At 41.3% G+C, this 27,752-nt stretch overlaps 1 protein-coding gene across 3 annotated transcripts in view; it reads right to left on the reverse strand.

Annotated features, from left to right (window-relative positions):
• The window catches only part of il1rl1 (interleukin 1 receptor-like 1), a 51,146-nt gene that overhangs the window by 19,171 nt on the left and 4,223 nt on the right, over positions 1-27,752 (reverse strand). For all 3 annotated transcript variants that reach the window (XR_007038940.1, XM_047370062.1, XM_047370063.1), the window contains exons 2-3: positions 9,024-9,090; positions 8,211-8,457 (exon numbers count right to left, since the gene is read on the reverse strand). Coding sequence is in view for 2 of the 3 variants with exons in the window: in XM_047370062.1 (XP_047226018.1) it covers positions 8,211-8,457; positions 9,024-9,087 (311 nt within the window). In the remaining variant the exon portion in view is untranslated. The remainder of the gene's footprint in view (positions 1-8,210; positions 8,458-9,023; positions 9,091-27,752) is intronic.

Genomic DNA, 27,752 nt, shown 5'->3' on the forward strand with positions numbered 1-27,752 from the left:
GGTAAAAACAGATTCCTCCACCTTTCGCTTTGCCGGAGACTTCCGTGTGTCTGTCCGCTCTGTAGAGCTGGAATCCTGCCAGCTGCAGCGCAGAGTCCGGTATTAATCCACACAGCCACGTCTCCGTGAAGCAAAAAACTGCCGACGAATAAAAGTCCCTTTTTTTCCCCAACAGCAGTTGTAGTTCCTCAATTTTGTTGGGAAGTGAGCGCACGTTAGAGAAAAATATTCCAGGTAACGGTGTTCGTAGTCCACGCTGGCGAAGTCGTACCAGCACCCCAGCCCGTTTCCCTCTCTTCCGGCGTTTCACCGCGTGAACAAAGGTGAGCGCACCTTTGACCAGAATGTCCAAAAATTCCAGAGCAGTAGGCAGAAAAGTTGGAAATAACTCCTCTGGTGTAGTAGCCCTGATGTTCATGAGTTCTTCTCTGGTGAGAGAGCTCCGGGTACCATCACAGAAGACCGTTTTAAAGCAAAAAACAAAACAAAACAATGCGCACCAACACGCCGAGGCGACCATCTTGGAGATCCTTGAAAATCTTTTTTTTTTTTTTTTTCAGAATTGAGTCAAGTTATATTGACCCGTAAAAATATGGATTCAAACTAATAAAATTTGTCATCATTTAAAATGAAAACAGGAGATGATGCCTTAGTGACCAGGGTTTTCTCTAGTTGTTTGAAGTGTTGAGTAATGTAGCACTACCCCTCCGCCACTGCTTGCTGACTCCCAGTCAGCTGGCTAAAAGAAGGCTCCCGCACTTTCCCCTCACTTACAAGAAAACCAAATTTGGCTGTTTTAAGCTATTTCTGGTTGCTTAACACACAGACTATGTTAACGTGGAAGCAAGTGGAACCCCACCCATCCCTGTAGGGTTAAAGTGTTTTTAAACAACAACTGTAAAGGTAGCAGGACAGCTGTTACACATTAATTTGCAGGCTAGCTACAGGAGCAAATTGCCTACCTAATTCACATCAGCTTTGGACTGACAGTGTTACGCTATAAAAACAACAAGACAGCAAAAAGATCAAACATTTTGCTTTTTGCTTAGGTCTATGTATAAAAATCAATGTACAGATAGCATCATTATGACTAAAGATTGTTTGATTGTCAAAAATATGGATAGTGTGAAGGCAATCATATTGCTGCTAAACTGTTTCATCCACAAAAACATTGAATGGTTTGTTTAACTGACCCTGTTTTCCCTACATTTGTTCTGTTTTCCTTTTTTTCCCTTATTTTCATCAGGTGCAGGCAGTACGAAAACAGTAAAGGTAATAGGTTCTTTAGTCATGAAATTGGTTTCAAAATTATATTTAAAATGTAGTCAGTTTGTATTATGCACGTGTATTAATATATTGTAACGTCCTTTGGGGCTGGATAAGCTGCAAAGGCTGCTGGGTAGTGTTGAGCCAAGAAAAACACAAACATTTGTATTTTTTGTAGTGTGTCAAAAGAACAGAGCAGAGCAGGTTGAGCATGTGTTGTGCCCAGATACAATGACAATTACCGGGGTGAGGCAGGCTAGCCACGAGAACAGCGATGAGGAACCAGCACACCAAGATACCATCTCTGCACCGTCACGTCGATGAAGGCAAGGCCATATAGCGAGGAATGCTACAGGTGTGGTCAGCCAGGGCATATTGCATTTTCTGCCCAGCCCCGCACAGTATGCCACCCAGAGAACAGTTAAACTAGAGCAGGGTGGCAATGAGGAGGATTTGCCACCTGCTGAAGACTTGCTGATCTCCCTAACATCCAGCCAGAGACAAGGCCGCCTGGGTAAGATGCAAGGTCCCTACATTATCTGTAAACTTAATGGCACAGTTTGTCAAGCACTGGTTGACACGGGGTCAATTATTTCAATTGTGCAGCCTGATACAGTAGCCATTTCAAACAGATGGAACTTTACAGAGTGGGGCCCCACCACTGAGAGCATCACGACGGTTAACAGGGAACAGGCAACGGTGTTGGGGAGAGGTTCGTTGGACATCATGGTGGCAGGTCAAAGCATGGAGCCTGACGTCTGGCTGATGAACATCCAAGATACTTGCATTGTGCTCCTTGACCTGCTGTTTAAGTCAGGAGCTGTGGTGGATTTAGCTGGATCTGCGCTTTGTATGGGAGTAGGAGGTGTGGCTCTAAACACATGCAGCGGGAAGACATTGAGCTGACACACCAGGACATCAGCGAGCAAACAAAACAACTAGGGAGAGCAATGGGGCTGGGGAAAAAGGAAGATTCCAGCGTGCACCCTGCTACATGTACGCACCCATTCCGCAAGCTTGTATCCTCCCAGCAGCCAAATAATATTGCAGACACAGTGCCACAACATCTAAACAAGGCCATCATTTGAAACTCACTAAATGTTGGAGGGGCTGTTGGAGAGGAGCAGCTAGGGCATGGATGCAGAGCAACAGCAGCAACTAAACAGACTCCTAATGGAATTTACCAATGTGTTCACATCAAGAGATGACTGCAAGCACACCAACTTGGTTCTTTATGACATTGACACGAGAGGCACACACCCTCCGGCTGGGGGCCCGCCTATCCCTTGCAAAACGTAAAGCCGCATACCAGAAGGTGGAGGAAATGTTGCAGACCGTGGTCATTGAACCTTCAAACAGCCCATGGGCTGCTCAAGCAGTACTGGTGAAGAAGAAAGATGGGTCATGACAGTTTTGTGTGGACTATAGGCGGCTGAATGACGTCACCATTAAAGATTCCTACCCCCTGCCCAGGATTGATGATGCATTGGATTACATCACTCGGTCGGCCTGATTCAGCTTGCCGGATCTCAGCAGCGGCTATTGGCAGGTGGAGCTGGCTGAGGGGGCATGGCTTAAGACTGCATTCACTATTGGTCAGTTCAAATTAATGCCATTTAGACTGTGTATTGCCCTGGCCACCTTTGAATGATTGATGGAGATGGTACTTGTGGGCAGTTGCCTTGGCTTGGCTTCTTACTACAGCAGGTTCATCAAGGTGTTCTGCCACCATTGCCAGTACCCTCCACCAGCTACCTCAAAAAGGCTGTGTGTTTCAGTGGACCGACACATGTGCTACTGGATTCACATAGCTCTGTACGGTGCTTACGGAGGCACCAGTGCTCACCTACCCAGACCCCAGCCGATGTTTCATCACTGACACCGACGCCAGTGTGGTACATTGGAATTTATGTCAAAGAGCAGTTGGATTAAACTACATAAGTGGTGAATAAAAACAGTTGTAGTGACAAATTATAATATGATTGTTAAAAATTGGTTAGTAAAACAATTGTTAAATTCGTGTAAGGTTAAGAGTAGTACATTGACAAAGTAGAGTATCTTTAAAAAGAGCTTGGAATACTTAAAAAACTTATTTCTGGTTAAAACTAATCCTTTAAGGATTTCTCAATTAAGAGTTGTTTATCTGTGATCGACTTGCTGGGCTGTTCTGACAAATACTGGGACTGATTAGTCATGTCTGCTACGCCTGAAGGGGGAGCTCTTGGAAACAATGCTCTATTCCCGCTACAGCTGCCTGAATGGAAGCATCGTGTCGGAGTATCTTTCATTCATGTTATCTTCCTTCAGACTGCTACACTAGCAACGAGGGTGTAGGAGCAGTCACTCTTTCCAGGCGACCGTGTGAGAATAACTGTCAACACTGCCACCGGGTGGAGGAGAGGTCGCTTCACAGCGTGAGGGCTGACAATCTGCCTATGGATGACAGCACTACAGAGGAGATCAAAAGTCTCAGCCTTCAGCAGCTACAAGAGTACCAACTCCAAGACCCAGTCTTTGCTGGGGTTCATGCACGGATGGAGTCTGGGCAACAACCTGGTTGGGGGAAGGTGTCGAACCTCAATAAAGAGACAAAGGCTCTGCACTCCCATTGGCAAGGCCTCCAACTCCGAGACGGCCTCCTTTACCGCCGATGGGTGCCTCCGAGTGGGCAACAGGAGGTGTTACAGTTACTTGCACCCCGGCGTCTCCGAGAGCACATTCTCCATTTGGTGCATGGGAGCCATGGGGCGAGACATTTCGGCATCTCCAAAACCCTCCACCGGCTCAGAAGCTGGTTCTACTGGCCAGGATGCCAGCAAGACACTGAGATGTTTGTGTACCACTGTGACATTTGCACTGCACAGAAGGACCCAACTTGTCACCCCCGAGCACCATTACTGCTATACCAAGTTGGCGCCCCAGTGGAACGAGTGGGTATCAATGTGTTGGGTCCGTTTCCCACCACAGACCAAGGCAACCTTTATGTGCTTGTTGCTATGGAGTATTTCACAAAATGGCCAGAGGCTTATGCCATTCCAGATCAGAGCCCCATTACCACAGCTGACAAGTTAGTGGATGAAATGTTCAGTCGATTCCGTGTGCCAGAGGAGCTGCAAAGTGACCAAGGGCGAAACTTTGAGTCTGTGGTCTTCAAGGTGTGGATAGGGGTTAAAAAGACCCACACCACTCTGCTCCACCCACAGAGTGACGGGTTGGTGGAGCGTTTCAACCAGACACAGCTTGCTATCCTAACTGAGCAGAAGCAACGGGATTGGGATCGCCACCTATCATTGGTTCTGTTTGCTTACCGTCTGCTGTTCAGGAATCCACCCAGTGTACCCCTGCAGCACTCATGTTTGGTCATGAATTATGGACACCTGTGGACCTAATTTTGGACCAGCGCCAGAGCCTGGTGCTGCGTCTGATCATGGGCTGAGTTATTTTTATGAGTTGGTGAAGAGGCTGCGTGATATGCATTAGCTAGCACGACAATTGCTGATACGGGCAGGGACAGAGCAGAAAAGAGCCTATGACACCAGGAGCAGAGGTGAGGGGCTTGCTGCCAGGGAACAGGTTTGAGTCTACCGGCTGGTGCGGAAGAAAGGGTTGTACCCTAAGCTGATGAGTCACTGGGTGGGGCCTTGCACTGTGCTGGACAGACTCTCTCAAGTTGTCTATAGGGTGAAAATGAACAGTGGACGTAAGGTGGTGGTGCTTCATCGGGACCGTTGTACCACTAGTACAGGGAAAGGAGACCATGGAGGAGGAGGGGGACACAGGATAGTGTGGAGTTGGTTTCATCAATGACTGATGAGGCACCCCCAAAGTAAAGAAAGGGGAATTCACAGCGACGTGGTCAGGGCAGACGGCGCTGGCTTACCCAACATCTCAAGGACTTTTTTTGTGAACTGTTGGGTGGCTGGGGAGAGCCAGCTAGGTGGGGGCTGTGTAACTTCCTTTGGGGCTGGATAAGCCTCAAAGGCTGCTGGGTAGTGTTGAGCCAAGAAAAACACATGGATTTGTCTTGTGTGTTAAAAGAATGAGTTGCACATTTTAGTAGCTCTGTTCATGCTGAGCTAACATTGTGTTTTAGGTTTTGCAGTTGTTAATTGCTAAAGTTGACACCATGGACAGAATGTTGTACCAGCTCCATATAACAGGAAAGCATTTCCTGGTGTGGGTGTATCAGAACAAAAATAAAGTCACATGACTGAAACCTGGTTTCGGCGTGATCTTGTTACCTGCTAGCTAGATGCTACAATATGAAGAAAAGAAGCTAATCACATAAGCAAAAGACATGCTCATGGTGACATGGTGTCATCCAATCAGGCTTTGAACAAAAGAAGCACCCATAAGCTAAAGAAAGATCCATGGGGACATCGAATCAAGTGTTTCGCTTTACTTTGGTTACACCTAGCTCACCTGATGTTAAAGTTAGATCACATGCTAAAACCTGCTGCATTAGTCGGTCTTATACTATGTGATTGTGTAAACATTATAGTAAAGGCAATGTGCTTTTTAATTGAAAGCTGTTGATCCTGGTTTTACTTGTACATTAGTCTTGTTCAAAAATAAATACAGGGGTTGGACAATGAAACGGAAACACCTGGTTTTAGACCACAATAACTTATTAGTATGGTGTAGGGCCTCCTTTTGTGGCCAATACAGGGTCAATTCATCTGGGGAATTACATATACAAGTCCTGCACAGTGGTCAGAGGGATTTTAAGCCATTCTTCTTGCAGGATAGTGGCCAGGTCACTACGTGATACTGGTGGAAGAAAACACCCCAAAGTGGCTCAATAATATTTAGATCTGGTGACTGTGCAGGCCATGGGAGATGTTCAACTTCACTTTCATGTTCATCAAACCAATCTTTCACCAGTCTTGCTGTGTGTATTGGTGCATTGTCATCCTGATACACGGCACCGCCTTCAGGATACAATGCAACCAATGGTCCAAACCATTGGTTGCACATGGTCCTCAAGAATGGTTCGGTAGTCCTTGGCAGTGACGTGCCCATCTAGCACAAGTATTGGGCCAAGGGAATGCCATGATATGGCAGCCCAAACCATCACTGATCCACCCCCATGCTTCACTTTGGGCATGCAACAGTCTGGGTGGTACGCGTCTTTGGGGCTTCTCCACACTAACTCTCCCGGATGTGGGGAAAACAGTAAAGGTGGACTCTTCAGAGAACAATACATGTTTCACATTGTCCACAGGCCAAGATTTGTGCTCCTTGTACCATTGAAACCGACGTTTGGCATTGGTCATGATAAGACCTCTCCAAGACAATGCAAAACAATCTATGTTTTTGATCATTTCTACCTCTGCAGAGTCCTAATCTGGTTTGACTGGGGCTTAATAGCATGTGGTACAGCCCGGTGCTAATACAATACACTAAATAAATTGATAATCAGTAAGTGTGCTCTCCACTTAAACTCATCCCACCCCCACAGCTCTTATCATCACTTACATGACACACATCAATCTGGTAAGTACGCTGGCTGTGTGGAATTGTGGAACCAAGTGGGTGTGTATAATAACTAGCAGCATTCACCTCAGCAATATGGGATTTCCCTTATAATTGATTGAGATCATGCAGGGTTTCCAACAGCCTTAATTGCTTTAAATACAAGCTAGTAGCTGCAAGCCATCCTTAACATGTTATTGTCTCCATTAAATTCTGCTGATCAACATATTTCTCAAATGGGACAGGGACTTATCCGGTGTCTCTGTTCTCATTTCAGTGCAGACTCAGTTTTAACTGTGCTTTGTATGATATTACTATGTCACATTTGTTTCGTAATGCCTTCTTGCCCTTACAGCATACAGTTACAGACTGCTTACTAACTCTTAAAGTGGATCAGAGGTGCATTACTGGTGGAATAACTTCAACTAACCCTAAAAACCTTCTGTTTACTTGACTTCAGTATAAAATTATGGAGCGATTTACACCCAAATTGTTCTTTTCTGTTAATAAAACTGAAAATAGTGAATGAGAGCAGCTATTTTGGAATTAAGCCATTACAAAATACAATGTAAGCAAAGACAACAGGGGAGAAGAAAACTGATGCTAGGCAATGGGATAATCCATATGGTAATTTGTGAATTACGTCATGACCTATATAATTTTATAAACTTTATTTCAGACAAATAATGATCAATGAACAAGAACTAGTTAAAGTCAGATCTTTGAACTTAGTTCAACATACTTAGGTAATGAACTATGAAATGAATGAATTAATTTCAACCCTGGCTAAAGTGAATTAAAAACAAGATCTTGCTTAGGATGAACTGGCACAACACTAAGTGATACACTAACTACAAACACATGACAAGGCCTAATCCTAATGTCAAAATAACTTAATGTCCTCATGTTTAGTGAGTGACATGCATTTTTCAATATTTCAGCATACATGGCAATGCAACAGTGTGACAGCAACTTAAAGGGGGCCCATTATGCAAAATTCACTTTTTGTTCGTTTTTATACTATACAGAACTAATTTGCGCAAATCACTTTACTATGGACTGCTTTGAAAACTCACATCAGTACATGTCAGGATTTGCACAAAGATGTAGAATGGAAAAAAAAATCAGTCCCTACTGTTCGTGGCAAATCTGCACATGACAGAAATGTAAGTACTTATTGTTGTGTCTCATAAGTTTCACTGTCACATGTGCGAAGTGCTGGTTAGAGGGTGTGGCCAGATACAACAAATTTGCATAAAGGTGACAGAGCCCTAAAACAGCTCATTCTGAAAGCTCAACTGAGGAAGTGAAATCTCATTATCTGAGAATGATTTTGTGTGAAAAATGTAATTATCATGCTTTGTATAGCCCATAGACCTATCCCAAATGTTTAAAGGAAGTATAATAGGTCGCCTTTACGAGTTCAACTGGGTCAACTAAGATCTCACGTAACAGACAAATATTCTTACCTGCCAGTATAAGTACCAGAATCATTAGCACTGATGTTTAAGAAAAGGAGTGCTCCACCATGGTAATGGATTCTGTGTGTCTCATCCGTGGTAATATTCTTAATCTCTGGCCCATTTTTGTACCACGTAATATTTTCATCAGGCATCTTAGGGTCATCCATAGCATAGGACACATAGTAAAATGCTTCACCTTTAATAAGACGGTAAAAATCCTGGTCCAGGTTAAGGCATGAAGATTTTGATGCTTCTGAAAATAAGGAAGATGATAAATATAAATAACAATATCATTCAAGACTTCTGAATATGGTTAATGGAAATGTATCACATTTTGTTTTGTATTTTCTAGGGTTACCCTTTTATGAAGCACTTTGTAACATTTGTCTTTAAAAAAGTTCTGAATACATAAATGTTTACTCCCTTACCTAATTAGTATTTGTCAAGAGAAGTGGGATAATTTATTTACAGAAGTGATGGAGTTTTAAGGGGTGTTAACGGAATGTGCTTAAAAGTGTATGGATATTATTTCTAGAAAATTCTTCTTTGTTAATTGCCAACCAAGTCAATTTAAACAGACTTTGATCTGATTCCTTTAATTTTGTTCTTGGGTGTTCATGATTGCACTATGCACTGCATCTCTCACCATAAACCATAAACTCACTGCTGTTACCTCTTACATCATGCATCTCATGGCCTCATTAGCATGTGTATATTTGAATGATGATAAAAACTAATACCTTTCATTTGCAGTCAGACTTACACAAACTTACTTATGCCCTACTATTTTCTTTTTAAATATGTTTGTGCACACACTACCTGATTTCCCTCGTGGGGTGGACATCATCAGAAGAAGTGACAAGAAAAGCCTGCAGGCGTCCATTAGCTGAAAGAGACAATATACATTCACAAATTAACCATGCTGTCTTGCATTGATTCAAATTCTTGTCTGCTTCCCACATCTGCGGTTTAAATGATCTTATTTTTCCTCTGCCTTTCTGATAGATTTTCTCAGACAGCAGGGACAATAGAAAGTTCCATAGAAAGCCATTTCAGCAAAAGATTATGATCTGGACAGTTACAAAATCCTTTTCTGTAGAACATTATCAGAAATCAGGCTTCAAACACCAGATGCAAGAAACGTGTCCTGTTTCTTTTTCTTTGCCACTGTCAATACAATAAAACCAGGCACTGTTGTATAAAGAATGTCAGCAGTGATTTTATGGCATACAGTGTTAATACAGTTTCCTTTCGATGTCAGGTCAGAGGTGATTTCCTCATGTTGTTGTGGTTTTAATTGTGTCGGAAGGTTTGACTGTGACAGTGGTTTGCTATGAATCAGAAAAAGGCGGACCCAAGATTCAGCCAGACAGTACTGAAAGTTTAAAAGGTTTATTCAGCCACAGGAAAACGTCACACAGGTAACACTCCTTAGAGCTTCCAGGAATCACTGCTTTTGTCTTGAGTGGAACTTGAAACCCAGAGGGGAAACCTCAGTGGGCGGCAGGCGGTGATCTCCACAGCACAGGTAAGAAGTGACTGCAGGCTGAATAATCCGAGGGCTAGGATGGCTCAATAATGCAAGGACAGAAACAGGGTCAACGATCAGAACAAGAGGCATCAGGCACGGGGCAGGCAGAGGCATAAACCAGATGCAGGAAACAAGGTCGACAACCAAAATCCAAATAGTCCGACAGGGAGCAGGCAGAGGCATAAATCCAAAAGGCAAGGCAAGGTCAAGAACAATGATCAGACAGGAAGGAACGCTGGCTATCTACTCACACGATGGCTTTCAAAAATCTGGCACCGTCTGCTTGTCAGAGTCGGTATATATCAGGGAAGACACAGGTGTATGGCATGCCACAGATTGCACTACACTGCAGCAGCCACCAGGTGCATCTAATCTGCTGATTGCAGCCAGGGAGACAGGGTAGAGCAGACGTGCCAGAATCATAACATGGTTAGAATCTCCAGCAGCTATTTTGAAAAACTGACAAAGCGAGTTAGGAGTAAGTTTAGGCCAAGGAATAAACTAACAAATAAGGTGTTGTGCATTCCTTTCTTAGTGGGTACACAACTGTTTAGTTGCCATTCTTTCAATATAAGTACTTGACTGTTATAGTGAAATTACTCAAGTGTCATGATTGCTGTCTGTTTGTTCTCTGTTTCTGCCAAGCCCACCTGCTCCACTGCAATCAGCCTAATTTCACTCACCTGTGAACTGCTCTATTTAAGCACTCTTCAGCCTTCAGTTCTTTGCCAGACTATTTAAAGCTCTTGTTAGTAGGTGTCCAGCGGTTCATCCATGTCCCTGCCTGAACTCATTGTAACAACCTCGTTTCTGTGCCCTGGTCTGCTCAGCCTCGTCTTGCCCTTGACTTCTGCCGAGCTTCTGGACAATGACCTTGTTTCTGTTCCCTGATCTCTGAGTTTTGCCAAGCCATGGTTCATTACATCAACCTATAGTATACAAGCTCCAGATGATTTCAAACTGTATTTCATTTTAACTTACAATTCTCACAGTGTGGCTCAGTAACTGCACAGTTACACAACTATAATTTTAATCTATATACAGGTGCTCTTTAAACTTATTGGCAAAGATGTAAAAACCCCTTAAAATATTCATCTTTGATTGCCGCAAAATGTGAAAACCTTTTATTTTATTTGAGTACACCCATTCAGTGCGGGGAAAAATCAAATATCCATTCACTCTAAGAAAGTTGTCTCTGCCTTTGGAAAAGAAACTGTCCCACAGCATCACGGATCATTCACCATACACTTAAAAGTGACAGGCTTTTTTTCCACATGTTCACTGTTTGTTTTACAACAGATATAACAGCTGTATTTCTCACTAAAAAGCTCAAACGTTGTTTCATCTGGCCTGAGTGTACCCAGCACCAAAGAGAGAGTTATGACACTCCCATTGACTTCTATAGAAAGAATGGAATGCGGAAGTCACATGGGTCATGGACCTGCTAATAGTTCCAAACACCAGCAGCTCCAGCATTGGACGTAATTCATTCTCGTTGTTTCGGAAGGATTTTTTACGGTAAGTTGATGAAAATACAAAATTATTTTGCTATTGTGAAGCTTTAGATGACTGTTCTGTATCGCAGTTTAGCAATAATATTTTATTTGGCCAGGTTTAGTTAATTAAGCATGTTAACTCGCTTGTTGTATTTTAACTGCAGCTAGCTGATAGCAAGCATGGCGGGATTAGACGGTGAAGAGGAGTAATTTTTTATTATTTCTTTCCAGGTAAACCACACGAGAATGGGTTAAATGAACTGCTGTACCATGTTGCATACAAAGCACCACAAAGGTAACAATATCTAATTTTTCTGTCCTTAAAAATAATAAGAGTTGAATCAAGATGCTTGAACAAAATGATTTTAAGACCTTCACAAAGCTGGTATTTACAGCAGGACTGTTACTTAACATTTGTTTTATGTTGTAAGTTTTGCATTTGCTAGTCATGGGTGAAGTTGAAGTAGATATTAGAATATATCTAAAGACAGAACAAGAAATTAAGAATTATTACAGGAACATATCAGCATCAATACACAGTAGAACAGTTACAAAAAATACTTTTAAACAATCAAAGGTAACACTGCTGTCATTGTATTCTTGTTGATTTGGAGTGCTGGAGCTGACTGAACAGAGCCAGCCTTCTTTATCAGCTTGTTGAGCTTTTTTAAGTCCCTGGCTGTGATGCTGCTTCCCCAGCAGATGATGGCAGAAGAGACCACAGTCTCCACAACAGACTTATAGAAGATATGCAGCATCTTACTGCAAACACCAAAGGACCTAAGCTTCCTCAAGAAGTACAGTCTGCTCTGTCCCTTCTTGTAGATGGCTTCACAGTTGCATCTCCACTCTAGTCTGTTGTCCAGGTGAACACCGAGGTACTTATACTCCTCCACCACCTCCACTTCTTCTCCCATGATAGAAGTAGTTTTTGACTTATTCCTGTTTCTCTTAAAATCTACATTCATCTCCTTTGTTTTAGTCACGTTCAAAATGAGATGATTGTTTCCACACCATGCCACAAAGAGGTCCACCACCTTCCTGTACTCATCTTCTTGTCCATTACTGATCCACCCCACGACTGCAGAGTCATCCGAGTATTTCTGCAGATGACAGGAGTCTGTCTTGTACTGGACGTCTGAGGTGTACAGAGTGAAGAGGAATGGTGAGAGTACAGTCCCCTGTGGTGCTCCTGTGCTGCTGACAACCTGGTTAGACACATAACCCTTCAGTCTCACAAACTGTGGTCTGTTTGTCAGGTAGTCTTTGATCCAGGAGATTGTTGAGGCCTCCACCTGAGTCTTCTGGAGTTTCTGACAAAGCAAATCAGGTTGAATTGTGTTAAATGCACTGGAGAAATCAAAGAACATGATAGAGACTAAATGTACATCCTTCAATCAAACGAGGTGTGAAAAGTTTGACAGGTGGGTGGGACTTCCGGTGGCTGGGACATCCTAGGGCGGGACTTCCGTTGGTGTGCCTTCCAGTGACGTAACCGGATATCATCATTAACCGGATGTTGTCAATAGCCGGATGTTGTCGTTACAAGGAAGCGAATCTTTCTAATTGTATGTTTTTAGATGTTTTTTACATCTAAAAACAAAACATGTAGTTTGTCCACTTTAAAAGGTCACTCAGGTTAATGCATGCACGTCACACAAAATTCTGATAAAAAGAGAACCTGACAGAATTATAAATTTATTTTGTTTTAACACGGGTTATTTAGATGGATGTTTTTACATCTAAAAAACAAGGAGACAAAAAGTAGATACAGAACCTTTCTTCCTCTGCTCAAATGTTTGAGTAATCTAATCTGCACCAGTAACTTGTAGAGATGATCTAAAAACAGAGAAATAAATGAACTAAAAAAACAATTGTTAAAAAGTAAGCCAAACATGGAATTATCTAAAATTTTATGAGTGCTCAGTATGATGTTTCCAAATTAGAAATGGATTCTACAGCTAAAAGACTTTGTTTGGAATCATGAGAGACTCCTTTTGGTAAAATGGATGATAATTTTAGTTACCTTAAGCTTTTCCTTTTTCATCTTAGAGCAATAGTTATTGAGGATTTAGAGAAAACAGTTTTCTCCTCATCCCACGTGGGAACCAGAGGTTGTAACCAGTATGTCTATGTAAAACGTCACAAGAAACTGAAAAAATAAAAAATAAAGGTTATAAAGTCCTCAGACATGTCACTGTTTATTGAATTAAGGCAGACATCCACAGCTGTTTCTTATGTATTGTCTCAGACAAAGTTTTCACACTGACCGTGCTCTTTTCCTGGCCCAAAGTCTCAACCATTGTCTCAGTCAATACACATCCACTGTTTATTGAATTAAGGCAGACATCCACAGCTGTTTCTTGCGTATTGTCTCAGACAAAGTTTTCACACCAACTGTAGTCAAAGTAATTAAGACGACCGTGCTCTTTTCCTGGCCATAAGTCTCGAGCATTGCCTCTGACAATTCCCATCCCCTGTTTATTGAATTAACACGTCTGCGCTGTTGCTGAGGTGTAACGCCAAGGGGCGCCAAGGGGCGTAACTATGCGCGCTGATAGAATTTTGTCATTCGGGGGCAAATCTAGAATCAACGAATTAAAAAAACAGAGGGGTGTTCTTCAGTGTTTGTTTTAAATACTAGCGGAAAATGCAACAATTTACCTGCAGCATTAGCTGGAAAAGAACACTCGTTGAACAATGGTTAGTTAAGAGAGTTTTTCATCAAACCGGAGAGAAAAGCAAGGTGTGCCAACATGATGAACAACCATCTACATCATCTATTTCCTGGTCTGAGATACCTATCGGAATTCCTATCGTAACATACTCTGCAGATGATGATCCAACTTCACCAACAACAATGGATGAAATACAGGCCTCAGGTCAGCTAAGACGTACGTCTTCTGTGTGAAACCCCAGTAACCGTCTACAGGCATACGCGCCGTGAATTGGATGCCCCGAAGAAATCAACATATTACCTATGCAAGCTACAAAGGCCTCCGTTCGACACTCTGCAGGAAGAGTGGTCTTTGGAACCAAATGGCCCGAGTGGTAGCTGGGGGTATATTTTCATGTATGAAATAGGAGAGCTCTGCTTGTATCAATTGGATCAAGACGAGGTATTTAATGGATTATTGGCTCTGTGTACTCTCACCCACAACGACTGGGCTGTTACGGTTGGCAATCCCACACCTTAACGATAACCCTGAATCAGTCTCAGTGTACGAGAGGGAGGATGAAGATGAAAGCTCTCCTCAACCAGCAAAAAGGATGAGAATGTGTCCTTCCGATGTTGAAACAGCTGCGAGAGAACCTCTCTTTAGTGCAGTGTGGGGGTCAAAAACCACAGCAAACGGCCGCTGGTCTTTTCAGGCAAGCAAACGCAAGAATAACCAGACGATCCCCTCAGATCTGTTTGTGTTGGAGGCATTCAATCAGAACTGCGGTGTATTCAAGACTGTGCTGGCTCCACCGTATGATGCTTGGGTTGAGAAGATGAATGAAATTGGACAGTGTCTTTCCAACCTTTTCCAAAACTCACGCTGCTGGATTGATGTTATGTCAGTGAAAAGAGTGCTGACGTTCCCTGTTGTGGATCTAAAGCCCACCCTCTTTTGAGGACCCACTCCTCTTCTTGAGGACCCTCCCACCTTCCTGCGCTATATATCAGGGTCTAACTGCGAGCTCACAAACTCTTCTTCTTCACAACGGCGAGCGGCAGACCTTGAAAATGTATGGAGCGTACGGGAAAACACCATACGGGGACTTCTACAGCCAGCAAGAAGAGACCGTCTTCTCTCCTGATCATAATGAAAGCTTCAACACCGGGCCGTATCATCCACCTTCTCCAGACCTCTACTCACCAGCCACCTCATCGTCCAGGGACACCGACAGGATACAACCTCAGATTGTATCATCCGCCTTCACCCGACCTCTATTCACCGCTATGCGTGGCTGAGTCTGTACACACAGATATCCAACCTGAAGACAAGAGGGTGATTGTGGAGGACAAGGCAACCATCAGCTACTCACTTTCCACACAAACTCCAGACCCGATACCTGCCCCTCAGCCTTCACCAGAGGAGGAGGAGAGTAATCAGGGTGATGAAATTGACGGCTGAATCTCAAGCGCTCTCATCAATAAGGTGAAAACAGCGATACTTCATTTATTCAACATAGCCTGTTTGAACTATGTCAAAGAAACCTGTTACGGGTGCATAACGAACCACCCGAGCCAACGACAGCATCAGTGCCTGGAGATATTGGAGGAGGAGTATTACCAAATCAACTTTCAACGCATCGTGCGACAACTCGTAAACCCCAAGCTCCTTCCTGCTTTTCGGAAACTTCTGACACTTCGATGCGTACAAGCAGATGACTTCAGAGTGAAAACGATTGCAGAGACAGTTTTATATGAACTGAAATCGGTACAAGGCTTCCATAGTGCAATCACTGATATGTACGATAAGATGAGCGGTAATGAATGTCTCAAGCAGCTTAACTCTGTTTCAGAGTGCTACGATCCGATCTCAGATGATTGATGACTTGAGTGATACCTTTAGCACGTATCACTAGCTTTTTCTGGTTTTTGGTTTGATATGCATAACTCTTGGGTCCTGTTGATGCAAACTCCAAAATGCTGTCTCCCGCGAGCTCGTCAGTAAGATCACCCAGATAATTTCCAAGCTCCAAAGGAGTTTCACCACTTTTTGTCACATAAATCAAACTGTCCATGTCAATATAAATCAATCTGTCCTGCAATTGCTCCATGCTGCTGAGAAGTTTTAAACGTGCATAAGCGGTGGTGAATGCTGCAATAAACACATTGTTTACCTTGCTTGGGGGAGAGATGACACGTTTGCTGTAGTTCCACTGCACTACACACATTTCAGGGTTGAAAAAATGAAAATAGTTAACCCTGTATTTACTCGAGAACATGAAGCTGAAAAACTCATCAGGGTTAGTGATGACTGGGGTCTGAGACAGATCACTTCGCTGTGCAAACTTTCCCCAAAAGCTGTTTAAGCACAGTTTTGCTACCTGTCTTTTGGCAGGGTTCACCTCGATTTTGCCTGCGTCTAATTGGATACCCTGGTGAAGTTTGTAGTCTGCGACATACTTTGACCTGCTCTCCTCATCCACCGCTTCAGAAGGGTAGCCTGAAGCCTCCTGCTTACCCTTTAAAAAGCAATGAATGTAACCTTTAAAGATTGTGTCACTGGTCTTCTCAAAATGCCAAACTTCAACGATTTTGGCGAGGCGATAACCACACTGCAACGCTTTACAAAACTCTACACTCACCCACACACCTGTCAGAGCTCTGTCCTCATCATTATGCCTGCAGGGACCTGACTGGTTATTTATTTCAGCACATATGCGGCAGAGAGTAAACACCAGTTTACCTTGGGATATTCTGTAAGGCAAAACAGGGAAAAAGAGACCACATGGGGGGTAGACCACAGCTATGACGAGGCCAAAGTAGCTGGTGGGGTCATCAAAATTTTTTAAATGATGGTGGGGTGCCCGAGGGGAAAGACGCAGCTAGCATTTACATAGGGGTACAGAGATGTGTAATCCACATAGTGTACAGTTTCACCTGGCCCCGCTGTGTACCTCAACCTCATAGGACAGGTGCGTCCACCATACAGAGCATCTCGGGGTGATAGCGGTTCGGGTGCATTAACTTTCTCAAGAAAGCTGATCACCCATGTGCGTTGTGTGCTATTAAGGTAAAGCCTCTGTACATCGGTCTCCTGAAATGGAGGAGAAATTTTTGGGTGCAATTCAATCCATAAGCATGCCATTCCTCACCTTTCAGCGTTTTAACACAGACCAGATAGGGGATGTGCACACCGTTCTCGTCGATGAAGCATTCAAAATCATAAAAAAACAGTTTATCATCTAACTGATTCCAGGCTTGGGCGGTTTGAATGTAACACAGATGACCATCGCATGTCACATCTAAATCAGGAGGTATATTCTCACCGCAAATACGGCATTTTACATTACACACGTGTGGTTTATCCTGCTTGCTGATTGGAATAACGTATATCCTTTTGCACACCTTGCACAGTTTTACCAACTCACAGTCACTCATGGGCCTGTCAGCACTAGGTCTTTTGCGGGGTTCCCTGTGTCTACTAAAACAAGAAGAGTTACGACAGATTCTGTGACAACCTGCACAGGCGACAGGTTCGTTAATTTCACGCATACACTGGTATGAGTGACACACCGGACAATAGCCTTCACAATGGTGTGTGTCTGGCTTTTCATAGCTCCCGTAACAATATGCACAGATGTATCTCGGTCCTATAAAACCCTTGAGATTTTTTATCCTATAGTAGTGACCTTGAAATAACAGCAGAAAGAGAGGGTTTGATCGATCAGGGAAACTGGTCTCAAATTTACACAGAGCTGCAGAGCCTGTAACGGTTGTGTGAAACACTACAATTTTGCTCTTTAGAATGTTTTCAAATTTACCAATGTCGCTGAAAGTTACTGCTGTCTGATCATCTAAACCAGCCCTGTGTTGCCACTCCCTCCCCAGCTCTAAAGCCTGATTATCAGTAAGGTTAGAGTCAGAGACGTGTGCAAGACTTATGGCAAAGCATAACTGATTACTGGTATTATCTACAATATACAGGTGACGCTTTTTCTTATTAATCAGTTCACAGTCTAACGTTCCTTTAACCTTACGTTTTGACCCTCCTGCAGGGTCATTAACTACCTGTAGAACAAATTCCAGGTTATTATCTGCAGGCATTTCAGCGTTGGACTGTAGTAACTCATCTAAAAAATCCTCAAAAGCAGGCAGAATCATATTCCCATCATCGTTAATGGTAAACGTGACGTTACGGTTCAGATTTTCCCCAACTAATTCTAGCTGCACAACATCGTTACGTCTGGCTAAAGATCTTGCAGTATCGGCTAATTCAGTGAGAATACGCATGATGTTTATATAGACTGCAGCGAGATCAGGGACATTACCAGGGCAGGGAAGTGGGATGGTAAAAGGTCTCCTTATTTCAATGTTATTAAAATGTTCACGTTCAACAGTCACAGGAGGATCTCCCTCAATCTGATCAGGGTTGACTGCAACCTCTGGATTTAAATTACCGCCATGCTGCCCAGTATGATCAGTGGCGTGTGACGTTGAAGGAATTTGTAAGTCAGCTGATTTATTTTGCTGAATGCTGGATGGAGATGGTGTTCTATTTAAATCTTCAACAGCCTGTTCTAATGAGCGTAAAAAGTCACCATGCAGATTTTGATTCATTACATTTTAGCAGGAGATGCATTTAACCCGATGTTATCTGCTACATCAGCATTAACAGGAATTTTATTAAGTTGAGCAACAACATTCCTTATCTCATTCAGCGCATGTGTGATCTGGCTATCCATATTGACATGAGTATCAAAAGAAGAATAAGACCCAGGGATCGGTTTAAATTACCTTGATATCAGCGCAATGTTTCAGTAACAATGTCTGACATGCAGCCAGAAGCGTTAAACATGATGCTTTATTACAACGGTCACGTAAGGATAGGGGAACTCTCTGTCTGCGCTGTTGCTGTCCAGGTCTCGATTAAATCTGCTCCACCATCAACGTTGCCTCTGGAAAGATAAAGAAAAAAATTAATTAATGAAATATACAAATTAATTCAGTAGGTAAATGAGTATAAGAAGAATTAAACTTACCATTCAATAAACCTCTAACAAAACCTCGCCCTGGTATAAAGAGCACAGAATATTAGTCTTTTCCTCAATTTAAGATATTCGGCGAAACAAAATAAAGTTACCTTACAATGCAGGTCTTTTGAAAAAAAATAAATCTGGTTTCTGTGAATATTTGGATAGAACAGAATTTGAATATAACTATAACTTACTCCGTACACTGGGTATTTGAACGGTTCCGGGCGGTTCCAACTCTTCCTGCACTGAACTGGTACAGTTCTGCTGAATGTTATCGATGCTTGGATTCTGGTTTAAATCATTCGATATATCTGTAAAATATTTTATCAGGGGTTAAAACAAGTCTGCAATATCGCATAGACCTGTGAAAACATATGCATAGAAATATATATATATATATATATATATATTTTTTTTTTTTTACATACTCTCCTCTCCCGGAGATGTTAATTTTTCCGGCGTAGTCAGGGGACTGTGGCGCATGAATGGCTTCACCCTCTATTTCATGTTTAGCTGGGATCGGATTGTCTTTTTTAAAAACAAGTTTCCGTCTCAACTTTGATTTTTTTGGAGGCAGACGGTTACAAACGCTGACCTCTCCAACGTTTAGGAATACGTCTCTTGTTAAATCTGTAAGTAGAATTTATTTCATTTATTTTTTAAATCACAAAATAGCATTCACCAGTTGACTAAACCAGATGTTGTTGCAGTTAATAATTACCATAGTCGGACTGTGTAAAAACGATACCATCCAGCTCGTCACTCGTGGGTTCTAAAGAATATAAGTTAAACATTATTATTATACAACGAGCATTCACAAGCACTTAAAGAATTCTTAAAGATGATTACTTACTACTGAAGATTGCGTTGTATTTCTCGATAGAAGCAGAATGTTCACCATCTTCTTCGTTTCCTGAAATATGTTCCGACATTTTTTTTGTTGCTTCTCCTTACAAGTGTTCTAAAAATATTTCAGTGTAATTGGTTAAAAATAAACTTTTAGCTACCAGATTTGAAGCCGATCTCCCAGTAAAGATTGCGTTGTATCTCTCGATAGAATCAGGGATGACTGACTACGCCACCTTCTCTGTTTCTAATGACGAAATCCTATCAGCGCGCATAGTTACGCCCCTTGGCCACACCCCCCCGAGACACCTCAGCAACAGCGCAGACGTGTTAATTCAATAAACAGGGGATGGGAATTGTCAGAGGCAATGCTCAAGACTTATGGCCAGGAAAAGAGCATGGTCGACTTAATTACTTTGACTACAGTTGGTGTGAAGACTGTCTGAGACAATACGCAAGAAACAGCTGTGGATGTCTGCCTTAATTCAATAAACAGTGGATGTGTATTGACTGAGACAATGGTCAAGACTTTGGGCCAGGAAAAGAGCACGATCAGTGTGAAAACTTTGTCTGAGACAATGCACAAGAAACAGCTGTGGATGTCTGCCTTAATTCAATAAACAGTGACATGTCTTAGGACTTTAAATACCTTTATTTTTTATTTTTTTCAGTTTCTCGTGACGTTTTACATAGACATACAGGTTACAACCTCTGGCTCCCACGTGGGATGAGGAGAAATCTGTTTTCTCTAAATCCTCAATAACTATTGCTCTAAGATGAAAAAGGAAAAGCTTAAGGTAACTAAAATTATCATCCATTGTACCAAATGGAGTCTCTCATGATTCCAAACAAAGTCTTTTAGCTGTAGAATCCATTTCTAATTTGGAAACATCATACGGAGCACTCATAAAATTTTAGATAATTCCATGTTTGGCTTACTTTTTAACTATTTTTTTTTCAGTTCATTTATTTCTCTGTTTTTTTTAATTCATTGATTCTAGATTCGCCCCCTAATGACAAAATCCTATCAGCGCGCATAGTTACGTCCCTTGGCAAGAAACAGCTGTGGATGTCTGAGGTCTGATCACCTATTCATTAAACAGTGGATGTGTATTGACTGAGACAATGGTTGAGACTTTGGGCCAGGAAAAGAGCACGGTCAGTGTGAAAACTTTGTCTGAGACAATACATAAGAAACAGCTGTGGATGTCTGCCTTAATTCAATAAACAGTGACATGTCTGAGGACTTTATAACCTTTATTTTTTATTTTTTCAGTTTCTTGTGACGTTTTACATAGACATACTGGTTACAACCTCTGGTTCCCACGTGGGATGAGGAGAAAACTGTTTTCTCTAAATCCTCAATAACTATTGCTCTAAGATGAGAAAGGAAAAGCTTAAGGTAACTAAAATTATCATCCCTTTTACCAAATGGAGTCTCTCATGATTCCAAACAAAGTCTTTTAGCTGTAGAATCCATTTCTAATTTGGAAACATCATACTGAGCACTCATAACATTTTAGATAATTCCATGTTTGGCTTACTTTTTAACTATTGTTTTTTCAGTTCATTTATTTCTCTGTTTTTAGATCATCTCTACAAGTTACTGGTGCAGATTAGATTACTCAAACATTTGAGCAGAGGAAGAAAGGTTCTGTATCTACTTTTTGTCTACTTGTTTTTTAGATGTAAAAACATCCATCTAAATAACCTGTGTTAAAACAAAATAAATTTATAATTCTGTCAGGTTCTCTTTTTATCAGAATTTTGTGTGACGTGCCTGCATTAACTTGAGTGACCTTTTAAAGTGGATAAACTACATGTTTTGTTTTTAGATGTAAAAAACATCTAAAAACATACAATTAAAAAGATTCGCTTCCTTGTAACGACAACATCCGGCTATTGACAACATCCAGTTAATGACAACATCTGGCTATTGACAACATTCGGTTAATGATGATATCCGGTTACGTCACTGGAAGGCACACCAACGGAAGTCCCGCCCTAGGATGTCCCAGCCACCGGAAGTCCCGCCCCACCTGTCACAATTTTCACACCTCGTTTGATTGAAGGATGTACATTTAGTCTCTCATGATCCTCACAGTGCTGCTGGCTTTGTCCAGATGACAGTGGGATTGTTGAAGGAGGTGTATGATGGCATCTTCAACTCCAACTCTACAGCGATAAGCAAACTGAAGGGGGTCCTGATTGGTTATTGGCTGCTTACTCAGGTGGGCCAACAGGAATCTCTCTCAGACCTTCATGATGTGGGATGTCAGGGCAACAGGTCTATAGTCATTGAGGACTGATGGGTGAGTTTTCTTTGGTACCGGTACTCTGGCTGGGTCCTTTGTAGTGCTTGGAGTTCATCCAACTTGTTTCCTAACGATCTCATGATGCCCATCATAATCGACGGAAGAGATGGTTTGATATATATATATAAATAAGAGAGAGATAGGTAGTGTTTTGAAGAAACACATTTACTTTTCTTCGTATTAACTGGAAGGCATTTACTTTTTTTGCCTTTCAGTATGACTTTCCAGCTATGATAGTGATTAATTCGAAGTCCTCTAAACTGTTTCTGTATTGTTTTCAGGGAAGTCAGCAGATTTGGTGACTGACTTCAAAGGGAGCTGCTGCCAATGATGCCAAGGAGGATGAACCCTCATTCGGACTTGGGCATATTTTTACCTTGTCCAGATTTGATCAGATACAGTTTATTGCTGCAGATGTAATTAATAAACTGTATAAATGGTAGTGCAAGTACTTCTTTATTAAAGCTAGTTTTGCATTTTACATATCTTACAATAAATAGTTTGGTCATTTATTTTTGCACAATTCAGTTGTTTTGTCATCTAATACAATTTTAACTACAGTTTCAATTATATGAACATTTTAGTTAATGAATTACAATTTTACAACAGTTGTCAGACTACAGGCACAATCAACTGTTATAGATACAAGTACTCAGTTCGTATGGGAGGAAAAAATAGAATAATTATGTATTCTACAAAAATTAAGAAGTCATCCCAGGTCTTCAGTCATTTTCATACAGCTACTTATTTTCCTCATTCGTTTAAAAATTATTTGACTTTTAAATTAAATAATAAAATTTTTTAATTCTGCTCATTTTCCATCTGTAATATTTGGATATTTTTGTGAAATACATAGGCAACAAATCTTTCCACATAGTATAGGCTGTAGATCTGAAGATAAGTTTGATCAGAGCTCTTAACTGCTGGCGCAGAATACAGTTATAGCATTCCCATGCTAGCATGTGCTAGCATGCGAAGGACATCAGAAAGAGCACTTATATTAGGTATTGTTACTTCTGTTTGGATTTTCAAATTATGATTTAGTTACCAGTAATTTGTTCATTATTAATGAATTACTGAAAGTCGCAGGAAAGAGTGAAAGCCGTTCAAACTGACTGACACCGCTGAGATGTTTGGAACTATTGAAAGCTACATGAACCACGTGACGGCCTATCGGCGAGTTCAAAGAGTGTCGTAACTCTCTCTTTCAATGGCGCTGAGTGTACCTAAAGATGGCAAACTCAACAAACTGGGTTTGTGATAGTAGTACAGAAAAGGGTTTTCTCTGGCACACTTCCCAAAGAACCGATTGGCATGTAGATACCATCAAATAGTTATTGAGGATTATTGACACCAAGATGCCACTCAATTTTGTTTTTTTGCCTGCTGCACCATCTTCCTCTCTTTGTGTGTGGAAAAGGTTCAGAGTTCCAGTTGTCTATGTGAAATTGGCTTAGTGTATAACAATCTTTGTAACTATTTCCAGAGTCATGAAGATCAACACAAATCTGTTGTACTTGAATGGCATGTTCTTTTGTCTCTTCCATTAAGAAGATTGGTTAGTGGCATATAAATGGCTTACACTCTAGAGAAACTGGTATAAAACAGCAACATACAAATTAATAACTGCTTCAGTTAAAACCTTTTTTTTTTGCCAAATGTCACAGTGTTATCAACCGTTTTACCAAATGGTTTTTGGAACACTAACCTTATCTTGACAGATAATCACTCCTACACAAAAAAAACCCCACAAACACTGTCTCTTTATCTATGTGAAAATTTACTAAACCAATAGTCCCTCTTACAAACTATTCTGGTCCAACAACATTCACCTAATTAAGCATGCACTATTCTGCAAAAACAGGTACACTAAAAATTAAAAATAAGGATATGTGTTGGAGGGCAGCTGGAGATCAAACCAGCAGTTTATAGACAAATGAGAAAAACACAACAATCTGGATTAACTTGGAAACTTGAACAGAACCACTACACAGTGAAGCCTTTCTCAGTGGGTGCATCTTGACAGTGCCTATCAGGTGGTGGAATGGTAGGGCCACGCCCCGGGCGTAGAGCACCCAGTAGCGGGCCCCTTAGCCACTAACAGCTGATAGCCCCTAATCTCAAACAAAGGGTTGTAAAATTCTGAGGCGGTAGCTCGGTGGAAAAAACCCAAGGGTCATAAAATGATGGAGCAAACAATGTAGTGGCCAGGCCACGAGGTCCAGACTGCAGTCTGTTTTGAATGTTGGCCAAAAGGTTCAATTTTGGTCTTGTCTGACCAAAGCATCTTTTTCCACAAGTTTGCTGTGTCCCCAACATGGCTTCTAGCAAACTGCAATAATTAATAATGGCTTTCTTCTTGCCACTCTTTCATAAAGACCACATTTGTTCAGTGCACAACTAATAGTTGTCCTGTGGACAGATTCCCCCACCTGAAGCGTGGATCTCTGCCTTTCGTTCAGAGTCACCATGGGCCTCTTGGCTACATCTCTGATCAGTACTATCCTTATTCGGCTTGTAGGTTTAAGTGGACGACCTTCGCTTTGTAGGTTTACAGTTGTGCCATACTTTTCCCATTTCCAGATGCTGGATTGAACAGTGCTCAGTTGGATGTTCAACGCTTGGGAAATCTTTTTATAGCCTAAGCCTGTTTTAAACTTCTCCACAACTTTATGGCTGACCTGTCTGGTGTGTTCCTTGGACTTCATGATGCTGTTTGCTCACCAATATTCTCTTAACCAACCTCTGATGCCATCACAGAGCAGCTGTATTTGTATTGAGATTAGATTACACACAGGTGGACTCTATTTAGTCATTAGCAATCATCAGACAATTGGTTGCACTCAGAGTAAAGGGGGCTGAATATCCCACACTGCACACCGCACTTTTCATTTTTTTATGTGTAAAAAATGTTTTAAATCACGTATAATTTTCTTTCCAATTCACAGTTGTATACCACTTTGTGTTGGTCTTTCACACAAGATTCCAACAAAATATAATTATGTTTGTGGTTGTAATGTGACAATATGTGGAAAAGTTCAAGGCACTTTTACAAGCCACTCTATTTCTTGCATTATCATTGATAGAAACAATTTTTTTCAATTTATCTACATGGATGCTATTGTACCACTGCTGAATAACAAAAGAAAGGCCTAGTTTTTGTGTTGAGAATAACACTCAACAGTCATAACTTAAGCAGGAAAGTAAAAATAAAGTCTTTGCACACTATATATAGTCTATACTGGTGTTAAAGCAATATGCAAATCTTTGAAGAAAGCAAAGTCTAAGCAACAATTGCAGTAAAATGTTTTCTGATATGTTGTTATTTGTAGTGCAATCATGTTTTTTGTTGCAAAGTATACTAATGTAATTACAAATTTTGTACAAATTTGTAGTTACAAACTTTTGGCCAGTCCTGTGTATGCACTATTGGGCTATGTATCCCACCCATGCCTAATGCTGCTGCTAAACTGGAGAGCTCCTTCAATGACAGACTGCTGCATCCTAGGTGCACAAAGATGTGTTATTTTAGATCCTTCCTCCCAGCAGCTGTAAGACATTATATACGGTGGCCAGGAGGTGCAAACCAACAATACAACATCTGAAACACTTTTACAAGGCTGAGACAAATTTACAATTGAAAAACACATTTACATTTGAGGAAACAAATTTACATTTTAGGATACACTTTAACAACACACAAAACAAATTTACAAATGACAAAATCTTACGTAATGGGAGTGTACCAACTCGCTGACCCGTAAGCGATAATGGGAGCACTCACGGTGACCCACGATGAACAGCAATCGAGTGGCATTTTGCCCGTTTTGTGGCTCATGTATGAGTAGATTAACTCAGTTTTGTTTTTCGTGTCGTCAGTCCTTATAGTCTGAGAGAAAGCAAGCTCAGTTCATGGCAGTAGCAACTAGAAATGGTCCTTCTGCCACCAGAGGGTGCAACAAGGTGCTAGACCAGCAGTAATAGCCTCTAAGATGCTGCCACACTGGCTGCCACTGTTTTTGCTGAAGCAAATGCTGATTATTGGCAAGTGGGTTGTCATTATAATTATTAGCTATTGACTGTTATTCGGTAGTTATTATTTAATAAAGTGTTAGACCCATAATTTAAGGTGGGTGTATTTACTTGAGATGGAAACTATGTAATAAATAGCATTATGTGTATGTATAATGTGCTGAAAGGATGACGAAGAGACATTCCAACAGTCGGTTTATTATAGATCATGAATGGTTACTGTGAATTGTTACTCACAGAAAATAAAATTAATTATTTATAAACTGTGATGGAAATTCTTGCAGTAAGCATTCCACAGTGTATGACCTTTGGGTTACCTCACTCCCCTGAACCTCTGTGTTATTGGAGAAAGCTGTAAAAGTCATTATCAGAAGTTTAATGGTTAAGGCCATTTTTCAGGGTGATGCCTTTGGGAGGGTAGATGGTTGTTCCTAGGTAACCTTGTCACCTTTGAACCCGAGAAGGGTCTAGGGTCGTAAAACACAGACTCTTTGCAGTTGAGATAACACTGTCTTGTTCTGGTATAAATACTGTGTGTAAATGTTGATCGGGGCTCTGTTTCACTGACTAACCTCAGTGTCAGGGTCTTCAAACGCTGAATGCCTTTGAATAAAACTTATAAAGACAAAGTCCGGATTTTCTCTTGTTATGAGTCAACTTCTACCCACTTTGATAAGAAAATTCCACAACAAAACACAATGGCACTCTATGGAGTCCCTTGCCACGAGGGCGCCACAGGTTGCCACAAGGATGCCAGACCAGCTGTAAAAGCCTCCAGGATGCTGCTACGGCGGCTTCCTCTGTTTTACTGCGGTCAAGCCAGCTGCCTCCACTTTGAAAATGACGGTCAAATCAGAACCTCACGCGGTTTTGTTGTGCGCAAAAACATCATGAATCATGGCAGTGGTGCTTGCTGACATCTTAGTAAAAGCAATATTTTTTAAATGAACTGACTTGTGGTGATTGATGTCATTGTTGCTATTATTTATGTTAGATATTTAAAAAACGAATATGTAGATAGTTTTTTTGTCACTGTTTTATGTGGTAATTTGTGTTTTCAATGTTTGTGAATGTCCAATTATATTCTCTAAGCTTCCACACTTAAAACAAAATTGTTTCCAGTGACCAGTCTCACTTCATGTTGACAGAACACCTCCAGGTGTCACTCAACAAATTTCACCCACATCTGATGTGAAATTTCAAAATTAAATGCCTTAAAAATAAGCGATTTTATATATTTTTTTCTGTTTCTGTCTTTATTGCAACAAAACGGTTTGTTTCCATTGATTACTCTCTCTTCAGGATGACAAGAGAACAGTTCCAGATTCCACTCATCAAATTTCCTCAAGATCTGATGTGGAATTTCAAAATAAAGCCCGTCAATTTTAGACATTTCCATTTATCTTTTACGAAGTTGCCAAATATATTCATATCATATTTTATTGTCCGATCATTTGTGATCCCTTAGCACTTTAAATATGTTTTAAACATGTCACACCTATTGCAGTCCAGTATCTAAACAACTGAAGGAGTAGTTCCGAGAACGGGGCAAACACCACTCGATTGCTGTCCAGCGTGGATCAGCGTGGATCAACGGCGGAGTTGGTACATTCCCTTTCCATAAGAGTTTGTCATT

The sequence above is a fragment of the Girardinichthys multiradiatus genome, chromosome 7, assembly GCF_021462225.1.
Source record: "Girardinichthys multiradiatus isolate DD_20200921_A chromosome 7, DD_fGirMul_XY1, whole genome shotgun sequence".
NCBI lineage: Eukaryota > Metazoa > Chordata > Actinopteri > Cyprinodontiformes > Goodeidae > Girardinichthys > Girardinichthys multiradiatus.